The following is a 25069-nucleotide window of genomic DNA, read 5'->3' on the forward strand; positions in this document are numbered from 1 at the left end:
TCCTTCCCTCTGTCATCCTCTGTCAACACATACACAGGATGGCAGCACATTGCCATTGTCAAAGAAATCCACACCCTCCCTTATTTTCCTAAGTTAAACACGGGAGCTATTTCCTCAAATGATGCAGTTGGCTTTAGTGATGGGGAGGTGATGGTGCTGCACGGATTCGGTTTTTATAGTCATTACAGAGCAATACTGATTCCTGTTAGTGACAATCATAATGTTGCGGGTTGTGGTAGAATCTGCGAAAGGTCTGCCTAAAAGTAAACTTGGAGGTACTCCGGATCCAATAGCAAATATTATTTTTAAAGGTAAGGAAGTGCACTTACTTTTTATGTCCCAATGGTTCTCTTTCTGTATCTTGATCCACAACTCTATTGGGCTACTTTATTGTCTACATCCCAGTAGCAGAAAAGGCAGTACAGTCATAACAACGTGTCCATTAATTGAGAAAGAACACAGGTTGTCAGATGCAGAATGATGATGGTGTAACCTATTGATTGGTTGAATCAGGATGTATTCCTTTGAAGTAGGCAATCACTTTTCATTGGACCTAAACTGATGAATGTATCTATTCAATATTACCCGAGTTATCATACTGACTGCATTGACATCCACTCTACCCTGTAAATAATTAGAAGTTGTTTGGAATTTAATGAATTCTTAGCAAGTGTAAAAGGTGACTGAAATAAGTGAAAAAAAATCAAACAAATGTAACTTTCAGATGAAAAGAAGAAAACCAAAACAATTGACAGTGAAGTCAACCCAGTTTGGAATGAAGTAAGTACTTTGTTTTCTGTTCAGACTATTTGTCCTTGGGAAAGTTGCATTGCCAAAAGAAGACTTGAAACCCTGATAGTGTGTGTGTGATATTGTAGGCTTCTGTATAATATTGTCATTCTCTAATAGGCTTAATCATTTAATTTGTGTCATGTGTACCTCAACCCCTTGGCGGTGGCAGTGGCCCTGATTTATAATTAAGACATGTCATGTTTGATTACAGGTCCTTGAGTTCGATTTGAAGGGTTCTGTGCTTGATTCCTCATCTTACATTGATGTGATTGTGAAAGACTACGAAACTATTGGAAAAGATAAGTAAGTGGCCCAAACATACACTTCATCCTAACACACCAGCACTAATAGTGGGATTTAGGAAAGCGAGAAACACTGTTTGCCTCACCATTTAAACAGAGCAGAGATGTCCTCTAAATGAAGTTGCAAAGAACTGTCTAGACTCCAACGTGATGACAAGAGGAGGCAGGATTTACAAAATCTCTGACTTAATCTGTTCAGTATTACTGAAGGTAGTCATTAGATTAAACCTACCTCCTGCAAATTAATCCCAAAGGGAAAGAGTCAACTGCAGTTTCGAAATGGTTTCAGAGTTAAATAATGACAGACAGTTCAGGGCTGGCAAAATGGATTCCAGGGATGATGTTAATGGGAAAGTAAGTTAGCATAACCACTCTTTTAGGAGACCACATTGTTGGCTTAACATGTAACTCCCACACCCTACTTACCATGCTCAGACTTGCATGCAGTGAGTGCGAGAGGTGATCCGCCTTAGGCAACAATGAATACCTGTTTGTTCTTTTGGGATGAGCGGAATGGCACTTGTTGACAGGGAAATATTGTATTCAGTTAGGACGAAGCAGTCGTGAGAGCTCAGGCCACTATGGATAGAGACCAAAGTTTAAATGTTGTGGTAGTGTATTTTCCATTCACAGAGGGAAAGACATGGTAACAATCTGGAAACGTAACCACAGAAAAAACGTTTCCGAGGTTTTGCCAGTTAAAATCCTCAAAGCCTTGTATGTTATGAAGACAACACACGTGTTAGAGAATGTCCAGGTTGTAGTGAGATGAATTCAGTAAAATGATCATGGCTGTGAATCCACATGTCTGTGGTCCTCTGTAGCGCAGTTGGTAGAGCATGGCGCTTTCTTCGCCAGGGTAGTGAGTTTGATTCCCTGGACACTTCAAATGTGTGCACGTGTAAGTCGCTTTGGATAAAAGCTTCTGCTACTGTAAGTATAATTCTGTGCATGTAATGCAGATTAGCTACATTCTGCAGCTCAGCACAGTTGGAATCAGGGGTATGATTTTCCAGTTTTGTCAGGTATATGCATGCATCAGTGCAGGCCATGTGTTGCGAGTAACGCTTTCCATCGAGTTAGCCTAGTCTGACACTGATGATGTGGGGAGTGTAGGGACTCTCATCTCACTTAGTTTTCCAAGGTCTGTTATGGTACTTTGTAACCCTAGCAACTTGGGAGAGAAAAGTTTAACCTTGTGGTTCTGGATTTATTAGATTTGGGCAGGAATTCCTCTAATGATCCCTACAAACAGAGTCACACAAATAATATATCTTTGTCATAGATGCTGACTTTATAGTTGGTCAATGTCATTATGTGTTGACATACCTGATTACTCATGCTATGTGACAGGGCAACATAAATTACATGGCTACGACAAGGAAACTTCCACTGTGGTTGACATAGGAAGCCTGCTGGCGAAAATGATGGGCAGTGGGTGGAATGACTCCACACTTTGGTAATAGCAGATCGAGTTCTGGCGGCACACCTGTTTGCATTTCATGACCTGAGAACGTCAGGCCGACAGACATACACCAGTCAGGGAGAAATGAAAAGAACGTTATGAGAGGCTGGCATTGTAATCCAGACAATAATAACATATCCCAGAGAGTTTCGCCACAGTGGTCTGTTAGTAACTGCGTTACCCTAGCAACAGACAAGAACCAACATATTCTGCTCACTGACTCCACCCTATTGTCCACAAATCTTTTTTTTGACTGAAGGTATTGCGGGGGGTTGTTTTGTTAATATAACAGAAATGTTACTATTGTCACAAGGAAAGGATGGAACATCCTCTGATTTATTATCCTGCATTCCAGGTTGATAGTGTCACTCTCCAGAGAATGTTCATGTTTCAGCCTCCCAGATGTAGAAGAGATCTGTCTGAACACTGCCTGGGAGATGTAATATTCCCCATGAGTAGAGATAAATGATCAAATAAACAAAGAGAGAAATGACATTATTAACAATACCCACCTGTATCTGTATGGACATTATTCCTGACTGGAGGGTAAAGGTTCAAATCCTTGGAAAAGTTGTAACATTACATTTCACATATTAGTAATTTAGCAGACACTCCTATCCAAAGCGACTTACAGGAGCAATTAGGGTTAAGTGCCTTGCTCAAGGGCACATTGAGAAAATGTTCACTTAGTCAGCTCGGGAATTCAAACCAGCAACCTTTCAGTTATTTGCCCAATGCTCTTAACCCCTAATTTACCTGCTGCCCAACATAATTTGTTCATACGCGATGTGGTAAGGCAAGTTATGTCAAGTTATTTACTAGTAAGCTTCGCTCTCCAGATTGGGCTGGTGGGAGGAGCTATAGGAGGACGGGTCATTGTAATGGCTGGAGTGGAGTTAATGGAACGGAGTCAAACATGTGGTTTGCATATGTTTGATACCGTTCCACCCATTCCATTCCAGTCTTTACAACGAGCCCATCCTCCTATAGCTCCTCTCACCAGCCTCCTCTGATGAAATCTCTATTTGATTGCTCGTGTGTGATGCCAGGTTCCTGTTCTTTGTGGGTGTGTTTGACTGGGTGGGTTTGTTAACTTTGGGAGGAGGCCACCCCTGGGCCTTTTCTCATGGTGACTTCACTGAGCACACAGAAGGCTTTTCCTTCCTCATCTGCTCACTGCACTCATGACTAGATGTAATCTCTATTCTCAAATAAAGAAGTTGTATTTTATTTATTTAACCTTTATTTATCCAGGTGAGTCAATTAAGAACAAATTCTTATTTACAATGACGGCTAGAGTCAGTAGCCTAATGTATCACAATCTCCATACTTCCATATTTGATAGCGTCAAAGATCGTTATGGTCAGCAGTCTCATACAGGGCCTATAGAAAGTCTACATCCCTTTGAACTTCTTTCACATTTTGTTGCGTTAGAAAGTGGGATTGAAAAATATTTAATTGTATTTTTTTTGTCTTTGATCTACACAAAATACTCCATAATGTCAAAGTGAAAAGAAAATTCTACACATTTTAACAAATTCATAAAAATGCAATAACTAAAATATAGATGTTGCATAAGTATTCAGCCCGGTTGTTTAGGAAAGGGTACATTTTTCAGAAGTAAAATTTGGCTCAACAAATCACATTATAAGTTACATGGACTCACTCCGTCTGAAATAATACGGCTTGACATGATTTTTGAATGAGTACCCCTTCCTCTGTCCCCCATGAAACATCTTTAAGGTCCCTCAGTCAAGCATTGAATTTTAAGCACAGATTCAAGTACAAAGACCAGGGAGCTTTTTGAAAGCCTCATAAAGAAGGGCAGTGATTGGTGGATTGGTAACAATAACAAATCAGACATTGAATATATCTTGAAGCATATCAAGTTAATAGTTATGCTGTAGATGATGTATTAAACCACCCAGCCACATCACAGATGCAGCCATCCTTCTGATCTGAGCTGCAGGACAGGAAGGAAACTGCTTGGTGATTTTAAAACAGCTACAGAGTTCAATGGCTGTGATAGTAGAAAACGGAGGATGGATCAACAACATTGTAGTGACTCCACAATAATGAACTGTAAGACAGAGTGAAAAGAGTGAAAATATTCAAAAACATGCATATGTATGCAACAAGGCACTAAAGTAAAAGTGCAACAAAAACACAGCAAAGGAATATACTTCATGGCCTCAATGCTTTACAGCAGACTGGGAGAGGAATACACTTTTCAGCAGGACAATAACCTACAATACAAGGCCAAACCTACGCTGGAGTTGCTTACCAAGAAGACAGTGAATGTTCCTGAGTGGCCAAATTACAGTTGACTTAAATCTGCTTGAAAATCTTTGGCAAGACTTAAATTGCTGTCTAACCATGATCCCCAACTCCATGACAGAGCTTAAAGAATTTTGAAAATGGGCAAATATATTGCACAATAGAGGTGTGCAAAGCACTTATGAGACTTACCCAAGAAGACTCACTGCTGTAGTCGCTGCCAAAGGTGTTTCTAACATGTATTTACTCAAGGTGGTGAATACTATCTAAGCAAGTTATATTAGTGTTTTATTTTTCATTACTCTTAAAAAAGAAAAGTAAACTTTGACATTAGAGTATTTTGTCTAGATCATTGACAAAAAATGACAAAAAAAAAAAAATCACTTTGTAACACAATAAAATGTGAAGAAATCCAAGGGGGTTGTAGACGTTCTATAGACACTGTAGTCGTTTCATTTGGCTAGTGGCCAAATAGCCACTCTTAAGGACTCGTGATAAGGATATTGTTGCAGTATTTTCATTTCTTACATGCACCTGATGTTTAATAAAAGATACATTATCAAACGGAATTTCCCTGTGTTCATACCGCACCTTTGTATAGTAACGTTAGGTGTAACGATGTGCGCTGAGAGTCGGGAAGCAAGTTCAGGGAGTGAGTGTTTTAATAAATAAACGGAACATGAACCAAAACACGGAACATGAACCAAAAAAAAACAAAAAAACACGAACAACGCAAAGACAAAAAAAACAAAAACAGAAACAATGACGCCTGGGGAAGGTACCCAGGGGAGTGACACTTATAGGGCAGGTAACGAAGGAGGTGATGGAGTCCAGGGGAGTGTCATATTGCGCGTAACCATGGTGACAGGTGTGCACCATAACGAGCAGCCTGGTGACCTAGAGGCCAGAGAGGGAGCACACGTGACAGTTGGAATGTATTTGTTTTTACAGCTAGCCATATCTGAAGTTTAGCCTTGTTTTGCAGGTTTCTCGGCTCTGCAAAAATCTCACTGAAAGACCTTGCAACTGGTCAAGTCAAATCCTTTCCATTTAAAGATCTGGCTCTTGTCAATGAAAAGGGACAGGCTACTGGGGTAAGTTGTTCAGTATGTACTAATGGAGATTGCAGCTACTCACCAGCTACCAGGGATATGGGCAAAACAATCATGCAATCATCTGAAATTGAAACAGCTGCAATATCATTATCCCATTTTAATTAATTACATTGTATTAGCTTAACTACAAAAACCACATGAGCACCAAAAATTCATTTTGAATGTTGATATCAGCACATTTTAATGAGATGATTGATTCCAACAATTATTCACCTTCCAGGCCACGGTGAGCCTTGTTATTCACTATGATCCTCCAGCCAATGCCGCTCCAAACCCAAATGACCCACAGGCAGGAGATGCTGCAGGGGAGTCTGGTAGGTCATATGTTCTCATAGACTTAGATAGACGACTCATTGTACCTGTCCCATTATGGTGCCTGTGAGAGCACTGGCTCTGCCATTTAGGCCATCTCCATTTTGAAGTAGTCAATTTCCTTCTTATACTACTTCTATGAGTTGGTAAACATACTGATTGTAAAAAAGAGCTGTCTGGTATGCTTGTGTTAATCCTCAAAATAAGAAAGGACCATCAGGGAAAGATTGGCTTTTTCCTTTGTTTTCCTATCAACCATGTGCCATTGACAGGGGCAGGATTATGAAAGGCCTATGTGTTTATTTGGATACTTGTATTAGCTGTTACTAAAGGTACCAATTAATCTTTGTGCTGTTGATTGTACTTTATCTGGTGACTGCGGTTGAGGTTGTGCTGTGTGTGTCTGAAATGGAAGGTAGAGGTGAAGAGGGGGATGAGGACATCACTGATGCAGGACAGAGTCCCTCTGCCCCTGGTCAGCCTGGGAACCCTAACCAAAGACTGGTCAAGAAAAACAGGAAATTGAACCGTCCCCTGGCCAATAAACCCCAGGACTTTCAGGTGAATTCTGGCATAGGTGTTCTAGCATCTATCTAATCAGAAGTATGTCATGAATTATGATTTGACATTGTTTTGACTCCCTTTTCTCATTATCTCTTGCCGTCAGATCCGTGTCAGGATATTAGAGGGACGACAGCTCCCCGGGAATAACATCAAACCTGTTGTGAAGGTGAATGTTTGTGGACAGACTCACAGAACAAGGATCAAGCGGGGAAACAATCCCTTCTTTGATGAGGTAAAAGAAGGCATATTGATTTAACTTAATTTGACTAAGTCCATGTGTGCTTAGCAAATAGGGAATTCTTTCTTGAGATATGACTGCAGTTGATTTGTCCTGAAGGTTAATGTGGATTTGCTTTTCTCATTAAACCACACAGATTCCTTTTTCTCTTTACAGATGTTCTTTTACAACGTCAACATGTTACCGTCGGACCTATTTGATCAACATGTCAGCATCCGGGTTAGTTGAACTCAATGTTCGTAATATGGAACTAGCTGATCTGAACAGTCAGGTACTATGTATTGCATTTCATTCTCACTCTTAACAAAGAGTACTCTCCTTCTGTAGGTGTACGACTCCTTCTCTCTGAGAGCTGACAGTCTCATGGGGGAGTTCAAGGTACTCCTTCCACCTCTTACAAAAAACATTCAAGGATTAATAAGAAAAAAGTCTAACTTTACATTCCATTACTCTTGACTTATGCATTTTATCAGTCTGAGGTATTTCCCATCTTGCTTTGCTTCCCACAGGTTGATGTTGGCTTCATCTATGATGAACCAGGTATGTTTATGGTGCCTTGCACAGTATTTGCATACACTGCGTCTGTTATCCATTTCCTCAATGGGGTAAATGTTGTGCATGTGGCTGTCTGTCTCGGCCTGTCTCATAGCTCACTCTGTAATGAGGAAGTGGCTCCTCCTGAATGACCCTGATGAATCCAGTTCGGGCGCCAGGGGATACCTTAAAGTCAGCATGTTCATCGTTGGGGCGGGAGACGAATCACTGGTACAGTAATAGTTGGGGTTACCTCTCACGGTTTCTGTTGGCATGATTCGTAACTGAACACTAATTTGGAGCATCTTAATGATCCTAATGAACCCATTCCTATATTATGACTTATGAGCTAAATGAATCTCCTTGTCAGGTCACGCTACCGGTCAAAAGTTTTAGAACACCTACTCATTCAAGGGTTTTTCTTTATTTTTACTATTTTCTACATTGTAGAATAATAGTGAAGACATCAAAAAATAACATATGGAATCATGTAGTAACCAAAAAAGTGTTAAACAAATCAAAATATGTTTTATATTTGAGATTCTTCAAATAGCCACCCTTTGCCTTGATGACAGCTTTGCACACTGTTGGCATTCTCTCAACCAGCTTCATGAGGTAGTCACCTTTCCAACAGTCTTGAAGGAGTTCCCACATATGCTGAGCACTTGTTGGCTCCTTTACCTTCACTCTGCGATCCGACTCATCCCAAAGCATCTCAATTGGGTTGATGTTGGGTGATTGTGGAGGCCAGGTCATCTGATGCAGCACTCCATCACTCTCCTTCTTGGTAAAATAGTTCTTACACAGCCTGGAGGTGTGTTGGGTCATTGTCCTGTTGAAATACAAATGATAGTCCCACTAAGCCCAAACCAGATGGGATGGTGTATCGCTGCAGAATGCTGTGGTAGCCATGCTGGTTGTGTGCCTTGAATTCTAAATAATCACAGACAGTGTCACCAGCAAAGTACTCCCACACCAAAACACCTTCTCCTCCATGCTTTACTGTGGGAAATACACATGCAGAGATCATCCGTTCACCCACACCGCGTCTCACAAGACACAGCTGTTGGAACCAAAAATCTCAAATTTCGACTCCAGACCAAAGGACAAATTTCCACCTGTCTGATGTCCATTGCACGTGTTTCTTGACCCAAGCAAGTCTTTCCTTCTTATTGGTATCCTTTAGTAGTGGTTTCTTTGCAGCAATTCGACCATGAATGCCTGATTCACACAGTCTCTATTGAACAGTTGATGTTGAGATGTGTTTGTTACTTGAACTCTGAGAAGGATTTATTTGGGCTGCAATTTCTGAGGCTGGTAACTCTAATGAACTTATCCTCTGCAGCAGAGGTAACTCTGGGTCTTCCATTCCTGTGGCGGTCCTCATGAGAGCCAACTTCATCATATCGCTTGATGGTTTTTGCGACTGCATTTGAAGACCCTTTCGAAGTTCTTGAAATTTTCCGTATTGACTGACCTTTATGTCTTAAAGTAATGATGGACTGTCGTTTCTCTTTGCTTATTTGAGCTGTTCTTGCCATAATATGGACTTGGTCAATTACCAAGTAGGGCTATCTCTTGTATGCCCTCCTACCTTATCACAACACAACTGATTGGCTCAAACGCATTAACACCAAAATAAATTACATAAATGTACTTTTAAGTAGGCACACCTGTTAATTGAAATGCATTCCAGGTGACTGCCTCATGAAGCTGGTTGAGAGAATGCCAAGAGTTGTCAAAGCTGTCATCAAGGCAAAGGGTGGCTATTAAAATACATACACACTTTTTTGGTTTATACATGATTCCATATGTGTTATTTCATAGTTTTGATGTCTTCACTATTATTCTACAATATAGACAATAGTAAAATAAAGAAAAACCCTTGAATGAGTAGATGATCTAAAGCTTTTGACTGGTAGTGTACTTGGAAAATAACATTTGTGCCTATCATAGTGAAGTGTGACAACAGTGTGTGTGTGTTTGTGGCTTCTGCAGGTAGAGAAGAGGGACATTAATGATGACCAGGATGACATAGAGAGTAACCTGCTGCTGCCAGCAGGGGTTACACTGCGATGGATCACCCTGTCTCTCAAAGTGTTCCGGGCCGAGGACATTCCCCAGAGTATGCCACTCGTGTATATATAATGTTCTGTTGCTGCTGTTGTGGTTGGCTTGTTCTGCTTTAAGGCTCTTCAGCCTAACTCTCAAGTGCTTTTTCTCTACGCTAAAGATAGGTGTGCATCCGAACTAGCTATTCATTTAGAAGTGTCTCAATCTGTATCTCTCAAGTAAGATTGTTTCGAGATGCAAGTAAATACGTCAAAGTTAAAGGAGTTGTTCATTATTTTACTATGTGATGTTAGATGGTTCCTCACCCTGAAAGTACTCTATGGGCCAGGAGAAACTGCCATAGAGTACTTACAGGGTGAGGAACCGTCTAACTTCAAGTTGAAATACTGAACTGCTCCTTTAACCTGTGTGTTTTTCACCATAGTGGATGATGCCTTTGTCCAGTCACTGAAGGGGATTTTTGGAGTGGATGGGGACAAGAAGAATCTAGTGGATCCTTTTGTCGAGGCTCACTTCGCTGGCAAAAGGGTATTCACATTGCTCTCCACCTAAAATTCGAATCAAGGGGATGATTTGTTTATTATGGAAATAGTTGTGCAGTGAAGTTGATATGTGAATGTTTATTGTTGAAGCTGTGCACCCAAGTCATTGAGAAGAATGCCAACCCAGAATGGAACCAAATGCTGAATCTTCAGGTCAAGGTAAAAAAAAAAAATAAAAAAAAATCTAATGCACTGGATTTCTGCTTTGGTAAATTGTGATTCAAAACGATGATCCTGTAAAATCTTTCTGCAGTTCCCCTCCATGTGTGAACGAATCAAACTGACCGTCTTTGATTGGTAAGTCAACAGCATTCCCTCTACTGAACACTTATGATGGACATACTGTATGTATCCATTTAAATCACTCCATTTGAGCTCTGGCAGTTTTCCTCCGCCTCACATCACTGCTTTATTACAGTATTCAGATGCACACTTCCTCAGTTTTTACACAAATAAGGGCCAGGAGTTTTTCCTGGTCACAAGGGTCAGAAATACCTCAGGAATGTACATAGTGTGTATTCAGCCCCCTTAGAGTGCCTTAGTGCTTGCTCCCTGCTACCTGCCTGTATGCATCTCCAGAGTGTGGTCAGTCAGTTGTTATTTGGCCTGGGAGGAACCCGGCAGTGTTATAGTATGAGTCAGACAGGCAGTCCCTCCCTGTTCCAGGCTGGGATCCTGTTGGCAGGGAAACACCTCTGTAACCTCAGTCTGTTGCTACAGGGAAAAGTGGGAATAGTAGGAAATGGGTGCAGTCAAAGATTAGGAAAACAATGTGTCCCCTAAATGTGATGAAAGTGAAGTTTATTCACATTGGTGGGTGTGAATGTCATATTGATATTGCACCTCTTATGCAGGGATCGCCTGACGAGGAATGACTCGATTGGCACCACATACTTGAATCTGGCCAAAATAGCATCCTCTGGTGGCGAAGTTCAAGGTATGGTTCTCGTATTAATTACACTACACCACACTGTCAATCTCCCTTTCACAATATCTATAGCTCAAGTATATGATTTCTATGTCATTGTAGCTTCTAGTATAATAGTGTAATTACACAAAAAAAAAACCATGTCCATTCACTTTGGTTGATAAATGAACAGATGAACTCTATTCATCTCTATACTCAGTTGTAACTTTCTAATATACAGTACATGCACTTTTCTTTTTCTCTTGGTATAGACAAACATGCGGGATATGGGTACTCTCCATCACTTGAAGGTTCAATTAATGAATAGATATGTGGTGAATTGTTAAAGTATTGTCCAGTGCAAAAATCTGTCATCTTTTGGCCCAGTATCTCTAACAAGTTGCAGTATTTTATACATCACATTAGTAAATTCCACTGATTCTAGCCCAGCATGACATTTCAAGGAATTTAGAATGGAGATAAAGAAATTTTGAATGGTTCCAATTTGACCCCAGACAATGATTACTGCATTGGAGGTTACTTTGAGAATGTGTGAATGCCATGCATTGTGCCCGGTCCACAAATTTCTGTAGCCCTTTGAGTACAATAGCAGGATATTTGAGTGAAGTAAACACACATATCAGTTCAAAGTTGACCTTACTCGGTACTCAAAAGGTTACAGCAAAACTATTTTGCTTTGCCTTTAACCCTTGATATTCAGTCATACATTTTTGATTACATTTGCATGCTTTGTTTGTGCTGTCACAGAGTTGACTGCTATTCTTTTTTTTTGTCAAAGATGGAGAGCAAGCTCCTTTGCTTCTTTTGCGGCATGTGTTGCATTTCTGAGTTGCTGTGTGAGGCTGACATTCTTTGCGTAACCTAACACACAAAACTGCATATGACTCCTGTGAGTTTGCCTGGGCAGATACCTTAACTGTAGTTTTTGAAGATTTGCTAGCCCTATGTGCCATGTTCACCATTCTCCATCCAAGACATCAGCTTCTGACATGCAGAACTAACTCCACAGTAGCTCATCATTTAGAGACATTAGTAAAAAACATAATTTCCTCCACAGGGAAGACTGGGGAGTCTGAGGTGGGTTTCCTGCCAGCCTTTGGACCTTGCTATATCAACCTGTATGGGAGTCCCAGAGAGTTCACTGGGCTTCCTGACCCCTACGAAGAGCTCAACTTTGGCAAAGTAGGTCCTGCAAGGGAATTTAAAACTTCTCTCCATCTCTAAGCTTGGAGATGTTGACATTGAAAATGACCTATGAGTTTCTTTTTGACAGGGTGAAGGGGTGGCCTATCGAGGAAGAATCCTGGTTGAGCTCTCAACTAAACTGGAAGGCAAGGCTGACAAGACTGTAGAAGAGATCCCTAGTGATGACATCTTGGTGGCCCAGGTACTGTAACCTATACCCCAATTACTCTTGATACATTTGACTTTTTTTTACTTTAGCCTTACCTACAGGTATATCCTGTTTTGGTGTAGATTGCCAAGAAACAAAATACATGCTACAATTTAGATTTTTTTTCTATCTAAACTAAACATTTGATCTTCTGATCAGAAATACCAGCGCAGGAGGAAGTACTGTTTGTGTGCAGTGTTCCATAGTGCCAGCATGCTTCAGGAGCCTGGCGAACCGATCCAGTTTGAGGTCAGCATCGGCAACTATGGCAACAAGCTGGACACTACCTGTAAACCACTGGCCTCCACTACCCAGTACAGCTGTGCTGTGTTTGATGGTAAGGGCCCAAGCCACCTTAGAAACCAAATTAATCTGGTTTTTGGTACCTCAACAAGAATCTTTGAATTGGACTAATTTGTTTATTTTCAACAGGTAACCACTACTATTACCTGCCCTGGGCTAATGCCAAACCAGTGGTTGTCATTACATCATTCTGGGAGGACATCAGTCACCGTTTGGATGCAGTCAACATCATTCTGTACATAGCTGAACGTCTGGTACGAGATGCAGATTTATGCACCAATTTACCTTAGTTTGAATGCCTACAATGTATGTATGAATACAGTGTAAAATTGTAGTCTATTGCTCCTTTCAGCAATCTAACATCACTGCGATGAAGTTGGCCATCTTGGCTAAAGTCCCCGAAAACCGTCTGGCTGAGATCTGGCTGAGGCTGGTAAATCAGGTGATTGATGACCTCAGCAGGTAAATGCTTCCATGTTTGGTGGATTTAATAAGTCAACATTGGGATAATCTGAGTTTCAAAGATCTAGCATAAACACAGAAATGATGACTCCTAACCCAGCATGTGTATCTAACCCAATCCCCATCATACCAATTTTTTTTTTAATTTACTATGTAAATTGTTCAACTTAATCATTGTGCATAGAGTTGTATGGTTTGTTCAATTTTGAAATAAATATTTTTAGTTCGGCATACATTTTAAAGTACATTTTTTTTAGTAGTTCCGTTACTGTGGAATTGCCCTTATCTAACCAAATCCCCATCATACTAGTTTGAAAGTGCCAGAGCTGGAGGGCCACTCAAACCTGACCGCCCTGGACATCCAGATGAAGAAGCTACGTGACAGCACCCTGCAGACCATCATGGAGGGGGCCAAGAGCATGATAGAGGAGGTGACCGAGATCAAGGATACCCTGGGGGACATTGAGGGCTGGCTGGACAAACTGAAGCAGCTCGCTGAGGAGGTAGGTCAGAGTTCAAGCGGTTTGTCTGGCCATGATACATAATTTTGGCAAGCTGCTATCAATAATCAGAGACTATAATGGCCAAATATTTTGGCGTTAGTCTCTTTTCACTTTTCATGTACAATGCCCTCTAAATTACCCTTGAAGGTAGATGTAAAGTTGTGTATTGTTATATTAAAACTGGGGATGTACAGTAATTGACATGGTGTCTCTCCAGCCCCAGAACAGCATGCCTGACGTGATCATCTGGATGCTGAGGGGGGAGAAGAGAGTGGCGTACAGCCGCATCCCAGCCTACCAGCTACTCTACTCCACCTACAGTGAACAGTCATGTGGACAGTTCTGCGGCAGGACCAGGACTATCCTCATGCAGTACCCTATGGATAAAAACAAGGGTCTGAAGGTTCCAGTCCAGATCAGAGTCAACATGTGGCTGGGCCTGTCTGCAGACGAGAAAAAGTTCAACAATTTCTCAGAAGGGATGTTCAGTGTGTATGCTGAATTGGTATGTTTCTATTAAAATGACTCACTTTTTCCTTTTGAGTGTTGAACTTGATAGTAATGGAGAAGATCGTTGTATAATGCATATGAATGGCCAATGAAATGACCTGTGTGTTTTCCCCTTTGGCAGTATGAGAATCAGGCCTACATGCTGGGGAAGTGGGGAACTACCGGTCTGGGTTTACGCTACAAATACTCTGATGTGACTGGCAAGCTGAAGCTGAAACAAGAGAACTTCATTCCCCCGCGAGGCTGGGAGTGGGAGGGAGACTGGTTCATAGACCCAGAGAAGGGGTAAGACTTGTTTGTTTACTTTTTTACTGAATTCCACCGTTGTAGAGAAACACGTAATCAGCGCTCTTTATCACAATCAAAGGAAATGGGCTGGATCTGCCTCACTCTCCCTGGAGAGACCAGTCATGTTCAGTAGGTAGGGCACACTGTAGTGAAACGTTTTGAAACGGTAAACAAAAATACTTTTCTTATTGGGCAAGTCTAGGTAGTCCCTCCCTGTTTCAGTCTGTTTTCTTCCCTTTGGTTCATAATGAACATGACCCGGCTATCAGTTTTCTGGTTATTAGCATTTTTCTCTTTCCATCAACCACCCGTTAGTGAGGAGTGTTGAGTGTGTAATAAAATCTCTTTCTGTGTGGCTGGACCAGTCTGTTGACAGAGGCAGATGCAGGACACACTGAGTTCATGGATGAAGTCTTCCAGAATGAGACTCGCTTCCCCGGGGGAGAGTGGAAGCCTGCTGCTGAGCCCTATACTGACGTGGTTAGGAAAAACACACACACCATGTAGTGTCTCTACAAAAATCATGACCATGTGTATTCATACCGCTGGCTTTGATGCAATAAAATTATATAAAAACAGGATCATTATTTAGTACAATGAATGCTTAGATTCCCCTATTCAGTTTGGGCTTCCTGTAGCTGGTGTCCAGGTTTCTCAGGCGTTGTTGGTTGTGTTTGCAGAATGGGGAGAAGACCCACAAACCAGGGGAAATGGAGTGTCCTGCAGGCTGGAGCTGGGGGGATGAGTGGACCGTAGATGAAAACAGGGCTGTGGATGAGAAAGGTCTGCTTTTGGTCTCCCTAAATTGGGATTTCTAATGTGTCTTGTCCTCATTTACACCTCATGTAATCTACTACTGTAAGAATGACCTGTAGTATTTTCAAGCATTATGTATACATTTCTAATGGGTTTATTCTGAATGCAGGCTGGGAGTATGGAATCACCATCCCTCCAGATGACAAACCCAAGTCTTGGGTGCCAGCAGAGAAGATGTACCACGTCCACCGACGGAGGAGAGTGATCAGGCCCAGGAAGAGAACATCAGCTGCTGGTACAACCACTGAGGTCAGTGCACCGTGCCAGTAGGAAACAGTTTGTCTTGAGAGATCATAATCAAATGTTGTGGATGTCAAATATTTCCCCCATTTTCAGAAGCGAGACCAAGGAGACCCAGAAGGCTGGGAGTTCTCCTCTCTGATTGGCTGGAAGTTCCACAGGCAGGAGCGTTCCGCCGACACGATCCGACGCAGACGCTGGAGGAGGAAGATGGCCCCTGCCGGCCGCCTGGGGGCATCCGCCATATTCAAACTGGAGGGGGCGCTGGTGAGCAACTGGTCAACTCTGGTCCACAGGGGCTGCAGCTTCTGCTGGTTTTCTCTTCTCCCTGGCATGAAGACACTATGTGTTGTCCGTCCCTGTTGCCGAGTTAATTTGGAGGAATTCTTGATTGTCTTTGCAGGGGGTGGATGTAGATGAGAAAAAAAAAGATGAGGAGGATGCCTCCAAGCTCTTTGGTGCCAATACTCCTACTGTGTCCTGTTCGTTTGACAGTGAGTGCTTTAGTTATACATAGTCGGCATGGATCTTTCTCTCTGTTTGTGATGCTGGCTTTAACCGTGGGTGTTTTCTTTCTGTAGGCTCACACCTCTACCACCTCCGCGTCTACGTTTACCAGGCCAGGAACCTTATTGCCATGGATAAAGACAGCTTCTCGGGTCTGCACGTCTCCTTGTCAAAAGCATGTTTTGATTTAGTGAAAGTTGACACGATGTGACATATTATGAAAATGTGGACGTATTATCTAACACACAAAACATTTTTCTTTCTTGTCCTAGATCCATATGCCCATGTGTCCTTCCTGCACATGAGTAAAACCACAGAGACCGTGAAAGCTACCCTGAACCCCACGTGGGACCAGACCCTGATCTTCCAGGATGTGGAGATCTACGGGGACCCGCAGAACATCGCCCACTATCCCCCTGACGTGGTGCTGGAGTTCTATGACAAGGACCAGGTGGTGGGTGTGATCAAAGTCCCTTCAGTCACCCAGGTTAAAGATGCACTATGCAAAAATCGCTCCTCCATTTCCTGGCTGCTAGAATTCTAATAGGTCGCCTAATTTCTGATTGTGTGACAAAACAAGCAAGTTTATTGTGGAGAATCATAGTGCCATCTAAACCACTGTGAAATATAAAAAAAATATATATATACAAAACCGAAAGTAAAAGACGCAAAAACGAAACTTAAGAACGGGAAGCATAGAAATAGCGCACATAGAATAGATCTCCCGCTTCTTAGACTTGCTTTCAACGAGAATGTGAATTGGGGTCAGGTCGTCCAGAAAGTTCCATACTGTAGCTTTAAGAGTTATCAGTACAGTGCCCTATTAACCGTGATTGTCATCCTGGTGGTTAACATGTTGCACTCTGCCCCAGGGGAAAGATGAGCTATTGGGCCGGAGCGTGTGTGTCCCCATGGTGAAACTGAACCCCGGCATGGACCAGACCCCCAAACTGCTGTGGTCCCCCATCACACAGAAGGACCAGCGGGCTGGAGACGTGCTGGTGGCTGCTGAGCTCATCCTGAAGGATAAGGTGCAGCAGCAGAAGAGGATGTGGAGGAGTAGCAGTATTAGTTAGTGGGGTAGGCCTATAGGAAAAGGGGTGATGTGGATTGTGAAAACTCTCTCCCTCTGTGTCTCCAGGGTAACGAGACGGACCTCCCTCTGGTCCCTCCCAAGAGGGCGGAGAATCTGTACATGGTGCCTCAGGGGATACGGCCTGTGGTGCAGCTCATGGCTATTGAGGTAAACTGCAATACTTCAGTAATGTTATAACTTCCCACAGAAATGTACCTGCTATTTCCCACTTTCCACAGTATGTATTTTGTTACCCAGTGTGTGTTTGTTTCAGATTCTGGCCTGGGGGTTGCGCAACATGAAGACCTACCAGTTGGCCACTGTGGCCTCCCCTAGCCTTGTGGTAGAGTGTGGAGGGGAGATGGTCCAGTCTGCTGTCATCAAGAACATGAAGAAGAGCCCCAACTTTCCTGGATCTGTCCTCTTCCTTAAAGTGGTAAGAGAGGCTTGCTTGGGGTCTCACAGGCATGAGTGTTGTTCTTTTGTTACATTTTTACACTGTGCCAATGTGTGGATGCTTATATTTGTCCTGTTTCACGCGTGTACAAGTGTGTATTATACACATGTGAAAGGGAAATGTGTTTTTTGCAAATCCCAACTCCCCCTGAGACACCCTCGGAGAGGGGGGTCATGGCCAGGCTAATCCATTATCAACGGCGACCCTGGAGCAATTAGGTTAACTGCCTTGCTCAAGGGCACATCGGCAGATATTTCACCTTGTCGGCTCAGGGATTCAAATTGGCGACCTTTCGGTTACTGGCCCAACGCTCTCTAACCACTAGGCTATTTGTGCTACATTTGTGTAGGCATTCTCTCATTCTCTCACTCAGCGGATCGATGTCAAGGTTGTCATATCTTCATCCTCAGCTTCTTCCCAAAGAGGAGATGTACACCCCTCCCATCGTGCTGAAGGTGATCGACCACAGGCCATTTGGCAGGAAGCCAGTGGTTGGACAGTGTACCATAGACACTCTGGAGGAGTTTCGCTGTGACCCCTACGTCATCCAGAAGTCATCCATGTCATCCAAAAGTAACTATTCTCTTTCTCTGACGCGCTTACTTATTACACGTGCATAGTACCACCCTGTGGTGAAATTGAAACGATTTCCAAACAAATATGAGATAAAAATTGTCTATCTCTTTGTCAGTGGCTTTGATGGCTGCTTTTCCTCACGACACCAGAATTGACATGGAAGACAGGAGGCCTCTGCTTGAAGCTCAGGTATACTTTAGTATTCGAATAGGAAACCCCTCTCAAATTCACCATATTTTGTTACGCTCTCTTATGATAGCTTTAAAGATCTATTCCATCTAATAATAGAGTCCGAATTTCATAGTCGATACTCTGACTTGCAGTTTGTGTACAGCATGTCAGCAGCAGTCAACAAAATGGCCACCACTACTTCTCGTCTTGTATGTATGGTCCTCTGTAGTTCAACTCTACAGGCTGGACAATGACACTGCAGGGTTGAGGGAGCCTCTCTGATACATGTTTATATAGAGAGATGAAATGACAGATACGGAAGGAATGAGTATGAGCAGAGTCAAAATGTGTGATTCATCCAAAGAAGTAAATCAAAATGAAATATAATTAAATTCAACTTTAAACCTGTTTTTAAAGTTTAACGTTTGAGTTTAAACAAAAAACGGACATCTCTGTCTGACCTTATTCAGAACCAAGCAACAAACATTGAAACTATATTATTTTGACTTTGCTTTCTCACATCTTGCTTACTCATTTCAATATTCCAAATTTGCAACCGATATTACTGATCAGGGGAACATCTTAAATTGTGTATCATAATTTAAAGTTATGTTACTTAAAATAACAGAACTGCAAATTATACGATTACCATTTTAATCAATTATCAACTTTCTAGACCATCTTAGCTCATGCACTAACAGTTCATTCAATAATAATTCAATTGTGAAATTGGATCACAATCGGGTATCATTGCATCAAACTGTATAATCATTGTATCAAATAAGTATGCCATATTTTTCCTTCACTCCACAACAGATTTTATACCATCTACCAGATTGATCATGCATGTGAAACAGTTTTAAATGATTCCAATGATTCACATGATTCATGTGACACCGATTTACAAATTCACTAGCTGGCATGATATTCAGAGAATCTCAATTGCATTTCATTGAATCCTTGCATCCTCTTTCCTCGCTTCGTTCACAAAACCCATTGGATGAGAAAGTCCAAGGTCCATCCCCTCTGACGTTCTCCCCAAATGGGTTTTGAGAAAGAGGCGAGGAGAGCGGACGCGTGTAATCAAGGAAATGCAATTAAGGTTCTCCCATTAACTTGATACCTTGTTTACTTATCTTTCCTTTCATCCCCTTCTTCCTTAAAAGCATGCAGAGAAGGTGAGATATGTAAACTTTACATACATCTCTCTATCACATACGAAGCACTCTGTGACATACGGTCTTGAATTTAATACTATCTTCACTTTATTACATTAGGAGAAGGAGACAGTTGATTGGTGGAGTAAATTCTACGCTTCCATTGGAGATCATGAGAAGTGCCGTCCTTACCTTCAGAAAGGATATGACACTTTGAAGGTGAAGTCTTGATGTCTCACACAGAATACACCTGTGCTGCATACATCTGAAGTAACTCCACTAATTAGTTGGCATTTTGTTTTTCTTTCCTGGACTCAAATTGATTTCTGATTTACAAGAATTTTGCTACACTCGCATTAACATCTGCTAACCATGTGTATGTGACCAATAAAATTTGATGTGAAATATAATTGTCTACATCTCTGTTTTCAGGTGTATGATAAGGAACTGGAGAATATTCCTGAGTTCAAACAACTCACCGATTTCTGCAACACCTTCAAACTGCAGAGAGGCAAGACTGAAGATGAGGAGGATGATCCATCCGTCGTTGGAGAATTCAAGGTGGAACAGCAGTTTCACTATTATTTCACACATTCCATATACATGCTCGTACATGCCTCCATACATATGCATAACCACATTGGCTCAACAAGATAGAACGCATCAGTCATAAATCAGGCTATTGATCCCTTTCTAGTGGTAGAGTTAAGGCATTGCTACCTGTCAGTGATGGCTGATGACGGATGACTGTGTTTTCAGGGCTCTTTTAAGGTGTACCCTCTATCAGACGACCCGGGTGTGGCTCCTCCTCCTCGCCAGTTCCGTGAGCTGCCTGAAAGCGGGCCTCAGGAGTGCCTGGTCAGGGTCTATGTGGTCAGAGGCATCGACCTGCAGCCCAAGGACAACAACGGTCAGGTTAGTCCAGCGCCGGGAGCTTGGAATTCTATCTGCGGAAAGATGATTCTGAGATTATTGACTTTAAAGTTCCGAACCCTCATTGGTTTGAATGGTGTGAGCAATTCTCATCTTGTACTCTTTTTGACTTAGCAACATGAATTGGGGTATTTAAAGTACCATATAGGTGGAGAACGTTGCACAAAAAAAGGTTACGTCAATAACTCAGTTTTGCCAAAATTGCAACGTTTTATTGTCAATGCACAAGTAGAGTGAAATGCTTACCTTGTATGCTCTATATAATCTCGCATTGTGCATTGCCAGGTTGCTGTTCTCTTACCTACTTTTCTCTACTTTGCATACTCTTTGATGTTGCAACATGACATGTTTGTTTTCTAAATGTGCCTTTCCTTTACAGTGTGATCCCTATATAAAGATTTCCCTGGGAAAGAAGTCAATTGAGGACCGAGATAACTACTTACCAAATACCACCAACCCTGTTTTTGGAAGGTAAAATCTCACATTCATTTAAAGTGGCAATATGTTACTTTTTGGGCGACCTGACCAAATTCACATAGAAATGCGAGTTATAGATCTATCATTCTACTTGAAAGCAAGTCTAAGAAGCGGTAGATATGTTCTATGTGGGCTATTTTTATGCTTCCCATTCTTAAATTTAGTTTTTGTGTCTTTTACTTTTGGTTTTGTACACCAGCTGAAACAACAATATTTTTGGTTATGGAAAATATATTTCCACAGCGGTTTGGATGGTACAATGATTTTCTACACTATACTATATTATTTTGTCACATAAACTGAAATTAGGTAAACTATTAGAGTTGTAGCAACCAGGAAATGCCGTAGCGATTTCTGCATAGTACAACTTGAAACGGTATTTATATTATTCTACTCTACACTTATACCACACCTCCTTTTTGCAGAATGTTTGAGATGTCATGTTTTCTGCCTCAAGACAAAGACCTGAAGATCTCAGTGTATGACTATGATCTGCTGACCCGCGATGAGAAAGTGGGAGAGACAGTGATTGACCTGGAGAACCGCTTCCTGTCACGTTTTGGCTCCTACTGTGGCCTGCCTCAGACATACTGCATGTGAGGAGACTTGTTCCTGCTGTACATTTTATGTCATAGTTCACTTCAAAAAATCTAAGTTTGTCAAACATTTTCAGAACTCTAATTTGGTGTTAAAATGAGTCATAGTGTCATGACATCTGTTGTGTAGGTCTAGACTACATGCCTCAATCTGAAATGAATGAGAAAGATGGGCACTGTAATTTAATTGAGCCCATAATCATTATGGGGGACTCTGATTGATTTGCTGTGTTGATCTTCATGAAACAGCTCTGGAATCAACCAATGGCGTGACCATCTGAAGCCCTCTCAGATCCTTCAGAACTTGGCCCGCCTCAAAGGCGTCCCTCCACCCAGGTTAGAAGATGATGGCAAAGCACTGTCATTCAATGGGACTCAGTACACGCTGGCTCAATTTGGTAATTCATAAGCAGGTTTTTTTTATGGACATTTCGTAACGTTCAACTTTCATTTTAGGGACATGAGGACCAGAGTATGTTTTGTGTGACATGAGTAGGGCCTGTAGTGACCCTAAATATGAGGTAACTCACGTTTACCATCTACATTTAGAGGCCAGCAAAGAGATCCACCAGCACTTGGGTCCTGCCGACGAACGGATCTCTCTGCACGTGCTCAGAACACATGGACTGGTGCCTGAGCACGTGGAGACAAGGACACTGTTCAGCAGTTTCCAGCCCCAACTTTCTCAGGTCACTATCCATGTTGTCTTCCTCTTTATCTTCAATATGTCTCCATATCTGAGACTAACTGTATTTTCCCCTCACTTATAGGGATGCCTTCAAATGTGGGTGGATGTTTTCCCCAAAAACATGGGCCTTCCCGGACCTCCCTTCGACATTGTGCCACGCAAGGCCAAGAAGTAAGGAGAATCACTTCACAATTTGGTATTTCAAAGTGATCTAGTCTATAATCTTCTATTCTATTCATGAATACCATGTTTCCATTTAAAGGTATTTCCTGCGAGCTGTTGTTTGGAACACCTCTGATGTCATTCTGGACGAAACTAGTATTACTGGGGAGCGCATGAGTGATATCTACGTCAAAGGGTATCCGTGTTGAAATGTTTTTTGAAGCAATATTAGGATCTAACTATTACCATGACAGCCATGCATATAACACACGTGTGTTTTTTTCAAACACATGAAAACCTAAGTGAATTAACCAGTTAGTCTGTCTGTCCAGCTGGATGCCAGGTATGGAGGAGGACAAGCAGAAGACCGACGTCCACTACAGGTCTCTGGACGGGGACGGCAACTTCAACTGGAGGTTCGTCTTTGGCTTTGAATACCTGCCCGCTGAACAGCTGTGTCTGGTCTCCAAGAAGGTGTGTTTAGGCTTGAGAAACAATTACAAACGGAATAGTGTAGTAAGACAAAATGTAGGTACATTTCATTGCTGCCAATTTTGTCAGTCTTGCTTATTATTTTCAACAGGAGCACTTCTGGAGTCTAGACAAAACAGAGTTCAGGATACCCCCCAAGTTGATTGTTCAAATTTGGGATAATGACAAGTTCTCATTGGATGATTACCTGGGTGAGACATTTCTTTAGCACTATGAATTACCGTACAATACTTTTTTTTACCATATGATAATTTTGCTCCAGCTGATCAAATCAGCTATTTAACACATGGTCCTGAGATGGTCTTCTGGTCATTGTACAGGCACGGTAGAGCTGGATCTCCGTAAACTTACCCCTCCGGCCAAGGTTTCAAAGACGTGCAATCTAAGTATGATGGAGGAGGTGATGGATGCACGACCACACAAATCCGACCTGGCCAATTCGCTGTTCGCTCAGAAGTCTGTCAGAGGCTGGTGGCCATGTGTCACTGAACAGGATGGGAAGAAAGTCCTTGGTGTGAGTACAGCTAAGAGGTCATCCATTTTAAACTGACAAAATCAAGAGAGTATAAATCAACCTGGTTTACCTGTAATCTTATATTCAACCATGTTTAGTATCTCTAAAGAAGGTTACTACTTTGCAAATTACAGACTATATGTGAAACATTGTGTGGAATAAATCTGAATTAACATCTGTTATGTTTAGGGGAAGGTTGAGATGACTCTGGAAATCGTGTCTGAGAAGGAAGTGGACGAAAAGCCTGCTGGGAAGGGCAGGGATGAACCCAACATGAACCCAAAGCTTGACTTCCCTAAGTAAGGATTTCCACTCTTCTGTGTATATTCACCCTTTTATAGGCCTAACGGAGATGTATACCTCCGATATAGTCCATATTAAACTGTTTCCTCCTCTCTTCCAACATCAACAGGCGTCCGGACACATCCTTCTTCTGGTTCACGAACCCCTGTAAGACCTTGAAGTTCATTGTGTGGCGCAGATTCAAGTGGCTTTTCATTGGACTGATCCTACTGATTCTAGTGCTGCTCTTCGTCGGAATCCTGTTATACTCTTTACCGGTAAGAACAGGAGGGAGGGGATAATGTTCAATTAAACTGTGTTAAATAAAATTCACATTAATGAAATAACAAACTGACAGATTGCCTACATTTTGATGTGATTAATGCTTGCCTAATTACAATTTCTCTCATTCCAGAACTACATTTCAATGAAAATTGTGAAGCCATTCAAATGAAAACACAATATTCTGCTCATATGTCAAGAAGAACAGAGACCAAAGTCTTCCAATGTATTTTCAACCAAAAATATCATGACTATTTTTATGTATTCTAAACTGTATTTGTGTAATATTTCAAATGAATTGTTAAAAACCTGTTTGCTCACAGAATGCATAATTAGTAGATTGTTCAAACCAACATCAAACATAATTATATTATCTTTGCACAGGTTAATCAGAATTCCTTGAACCTTATGCTCTTAAAGTATTTTTAATGGATGCTCTGTGCTTTGTAATGAACATTTATGTGGTCATATACACACTGATTCTTTAAATAAATGATTGTTTTTAGGCCCTAATAAATGATGATCAGTAGACCAATTGCATTGGGGGTCTTTGTGGTTATACAGTATATACTGAACAAAAATATAAATGCAACATGTAAAGTGTTGGTTTCATGAGCTGAAATAAAATATCCAAGAATTTTTCCATACGCACAAAAAGTTTATTTCTCTCATATTGTACACAAATTTGTTTACATCCCTGTTAGTGAACATTTCTCTTGCCGAGATACGCCACACCTGTCAGGTGAATGAATTATCAAGAAGCTGATTAAGCAGCATGATCATTACACAGGCGCACTTTGTGCTGGGGACAATAAAAAGCCACTCTAAAATGTGCAGTTTTGTCACACAACACAATGCCACAGACGTCTCAAGTTTTGAAGGAGCATGCAATTGGTATGCTGACTGCAGGTATGTCCACCAGAGCTGTTACCAGAGAATTTAATGTTAATTTCTCTACCATAAGCAGCCTCCAACGTCGTATTAGAGAATTTGGCAGTACGTTCAACCAGCCTCACAACCGCAGACCACGTGATACCATTCCG

At 41.7% G+C, this 25069-nt stretch overlaps 1 protein-coding gene across 4 annotated transcripts; it reads left to right on the forward strand.

Moving 5' to 3' along the window:
- Positions 1–40: 40 nt before the first annotated feature.
- On the forward strand, positions 41–24683 carry LOC139570141 (myoferlin-like). 4 transcript variants are annotated; one of them, XM_071391725.1, is made up of 53 exons: positions 41–311; positions 725–780; positions 1004–1095; positions 5822–5930; positions 6172–6265; positions 6679–6824; positions 6931–7059; positions 7222–7284; positions 7393–7443; positions 7575–7605; positions 7715–7830; positions 9598–9724; positions 10097–10200; positions 10305–10373; positions 10468–10511; positions 11069–11151; positions 11394–11432; positions 12200–12324; positions 12416–12529; positions 12695–12872; positions 12968–13092; positions 13191–13300; positions 13611–13803; positions 14021–14308; positions 14435–14598; positions 14967–15081; positions 15282–15384; positions 15527–15666; positions 15754–15924; positions 16061–16151; positions 16239–16316; positions 16437–16618; positions 17037–17195; positions 17306–17407; positions 17514–17675; positions 18107–18269; positions 18388–18461; positions 19610–19621; positions 19721–19819; positions 20033–20161; positions 20360–20515; positions 20913–21004; positions 21436–21606; positions 21856–22004; positions 22156–22295; positions 22377–22465; positions 22557–22652; positions 22789–22930; positions 23040–23139; positions 23269–23462; positions 23652–23761; positions 23875–24022; positions 24160–24683. In XM_071391725.1, the coding sequence occupies exons 1-53, from the start codon at positions 221–223 to the stop codon at positions 24196–24198; spliced, it is 6147 nt and encodes a 2048-aa protein (XP_071247826.1). In that variant the 5' UTR covers positions 41–220; the 3' UTR covers positions 24199–24683. The 4 variants fall into 4 exon arrangements, with proteins under 4 accessions (XP_071247826.1, XP_071247829.1, XP_071247827.1 ...); XM_071391728.1 differs by lacking the exon at positions 11394–11432 and adding an exon at positions 18596–18652; XM_071391726.1 differs by lacking the exon at positions 19610–19621.
- Positions 24684–25069: the final 386 nt, after the last annotated feature.

The sequence above is a fragment of the Salvelinus alpinus genome, chromosome 3 (assembly GCF_045679555.1).
Source record: "Salvelinus alpinus chromosome 3, SLU_Salpinus.1, whole genome shotgun sequence".
NCBI lineage: Eukaryota > Metazoa > Chordata > Actinopteri > Salmoniformes > Salmonidae > Salvelinus > Salvelinus alpinus.

What these genes read in the sequence shown, in the direction of transcription:
- LOC139570141 (XM_071391728.1), top strand. Translation starts at nt 221, where the DNA reads ATGTTGCGGGTTGTGGTAGAATCTGCGAAAGGTCTGCCTAAAAGTAAA. An exon ending in ATGACATCTTGGTGGCCCAG is followed by an intron (nt 12,530 to 12,694) that starts GTACTGTAACCT and finishes TCTTCTGATCAG; the next exon opens with AAATACCAGCGCAGGAGGAA. An exon ending in TGTACATAGCTGAACGTCTG is followed by an intron (nt 13,093 to 13,190) that starts GTACGAGATGCA and finishes TGCTCCTTTCAG; the next exon opens with CAATCTAACATCACTGCGAT.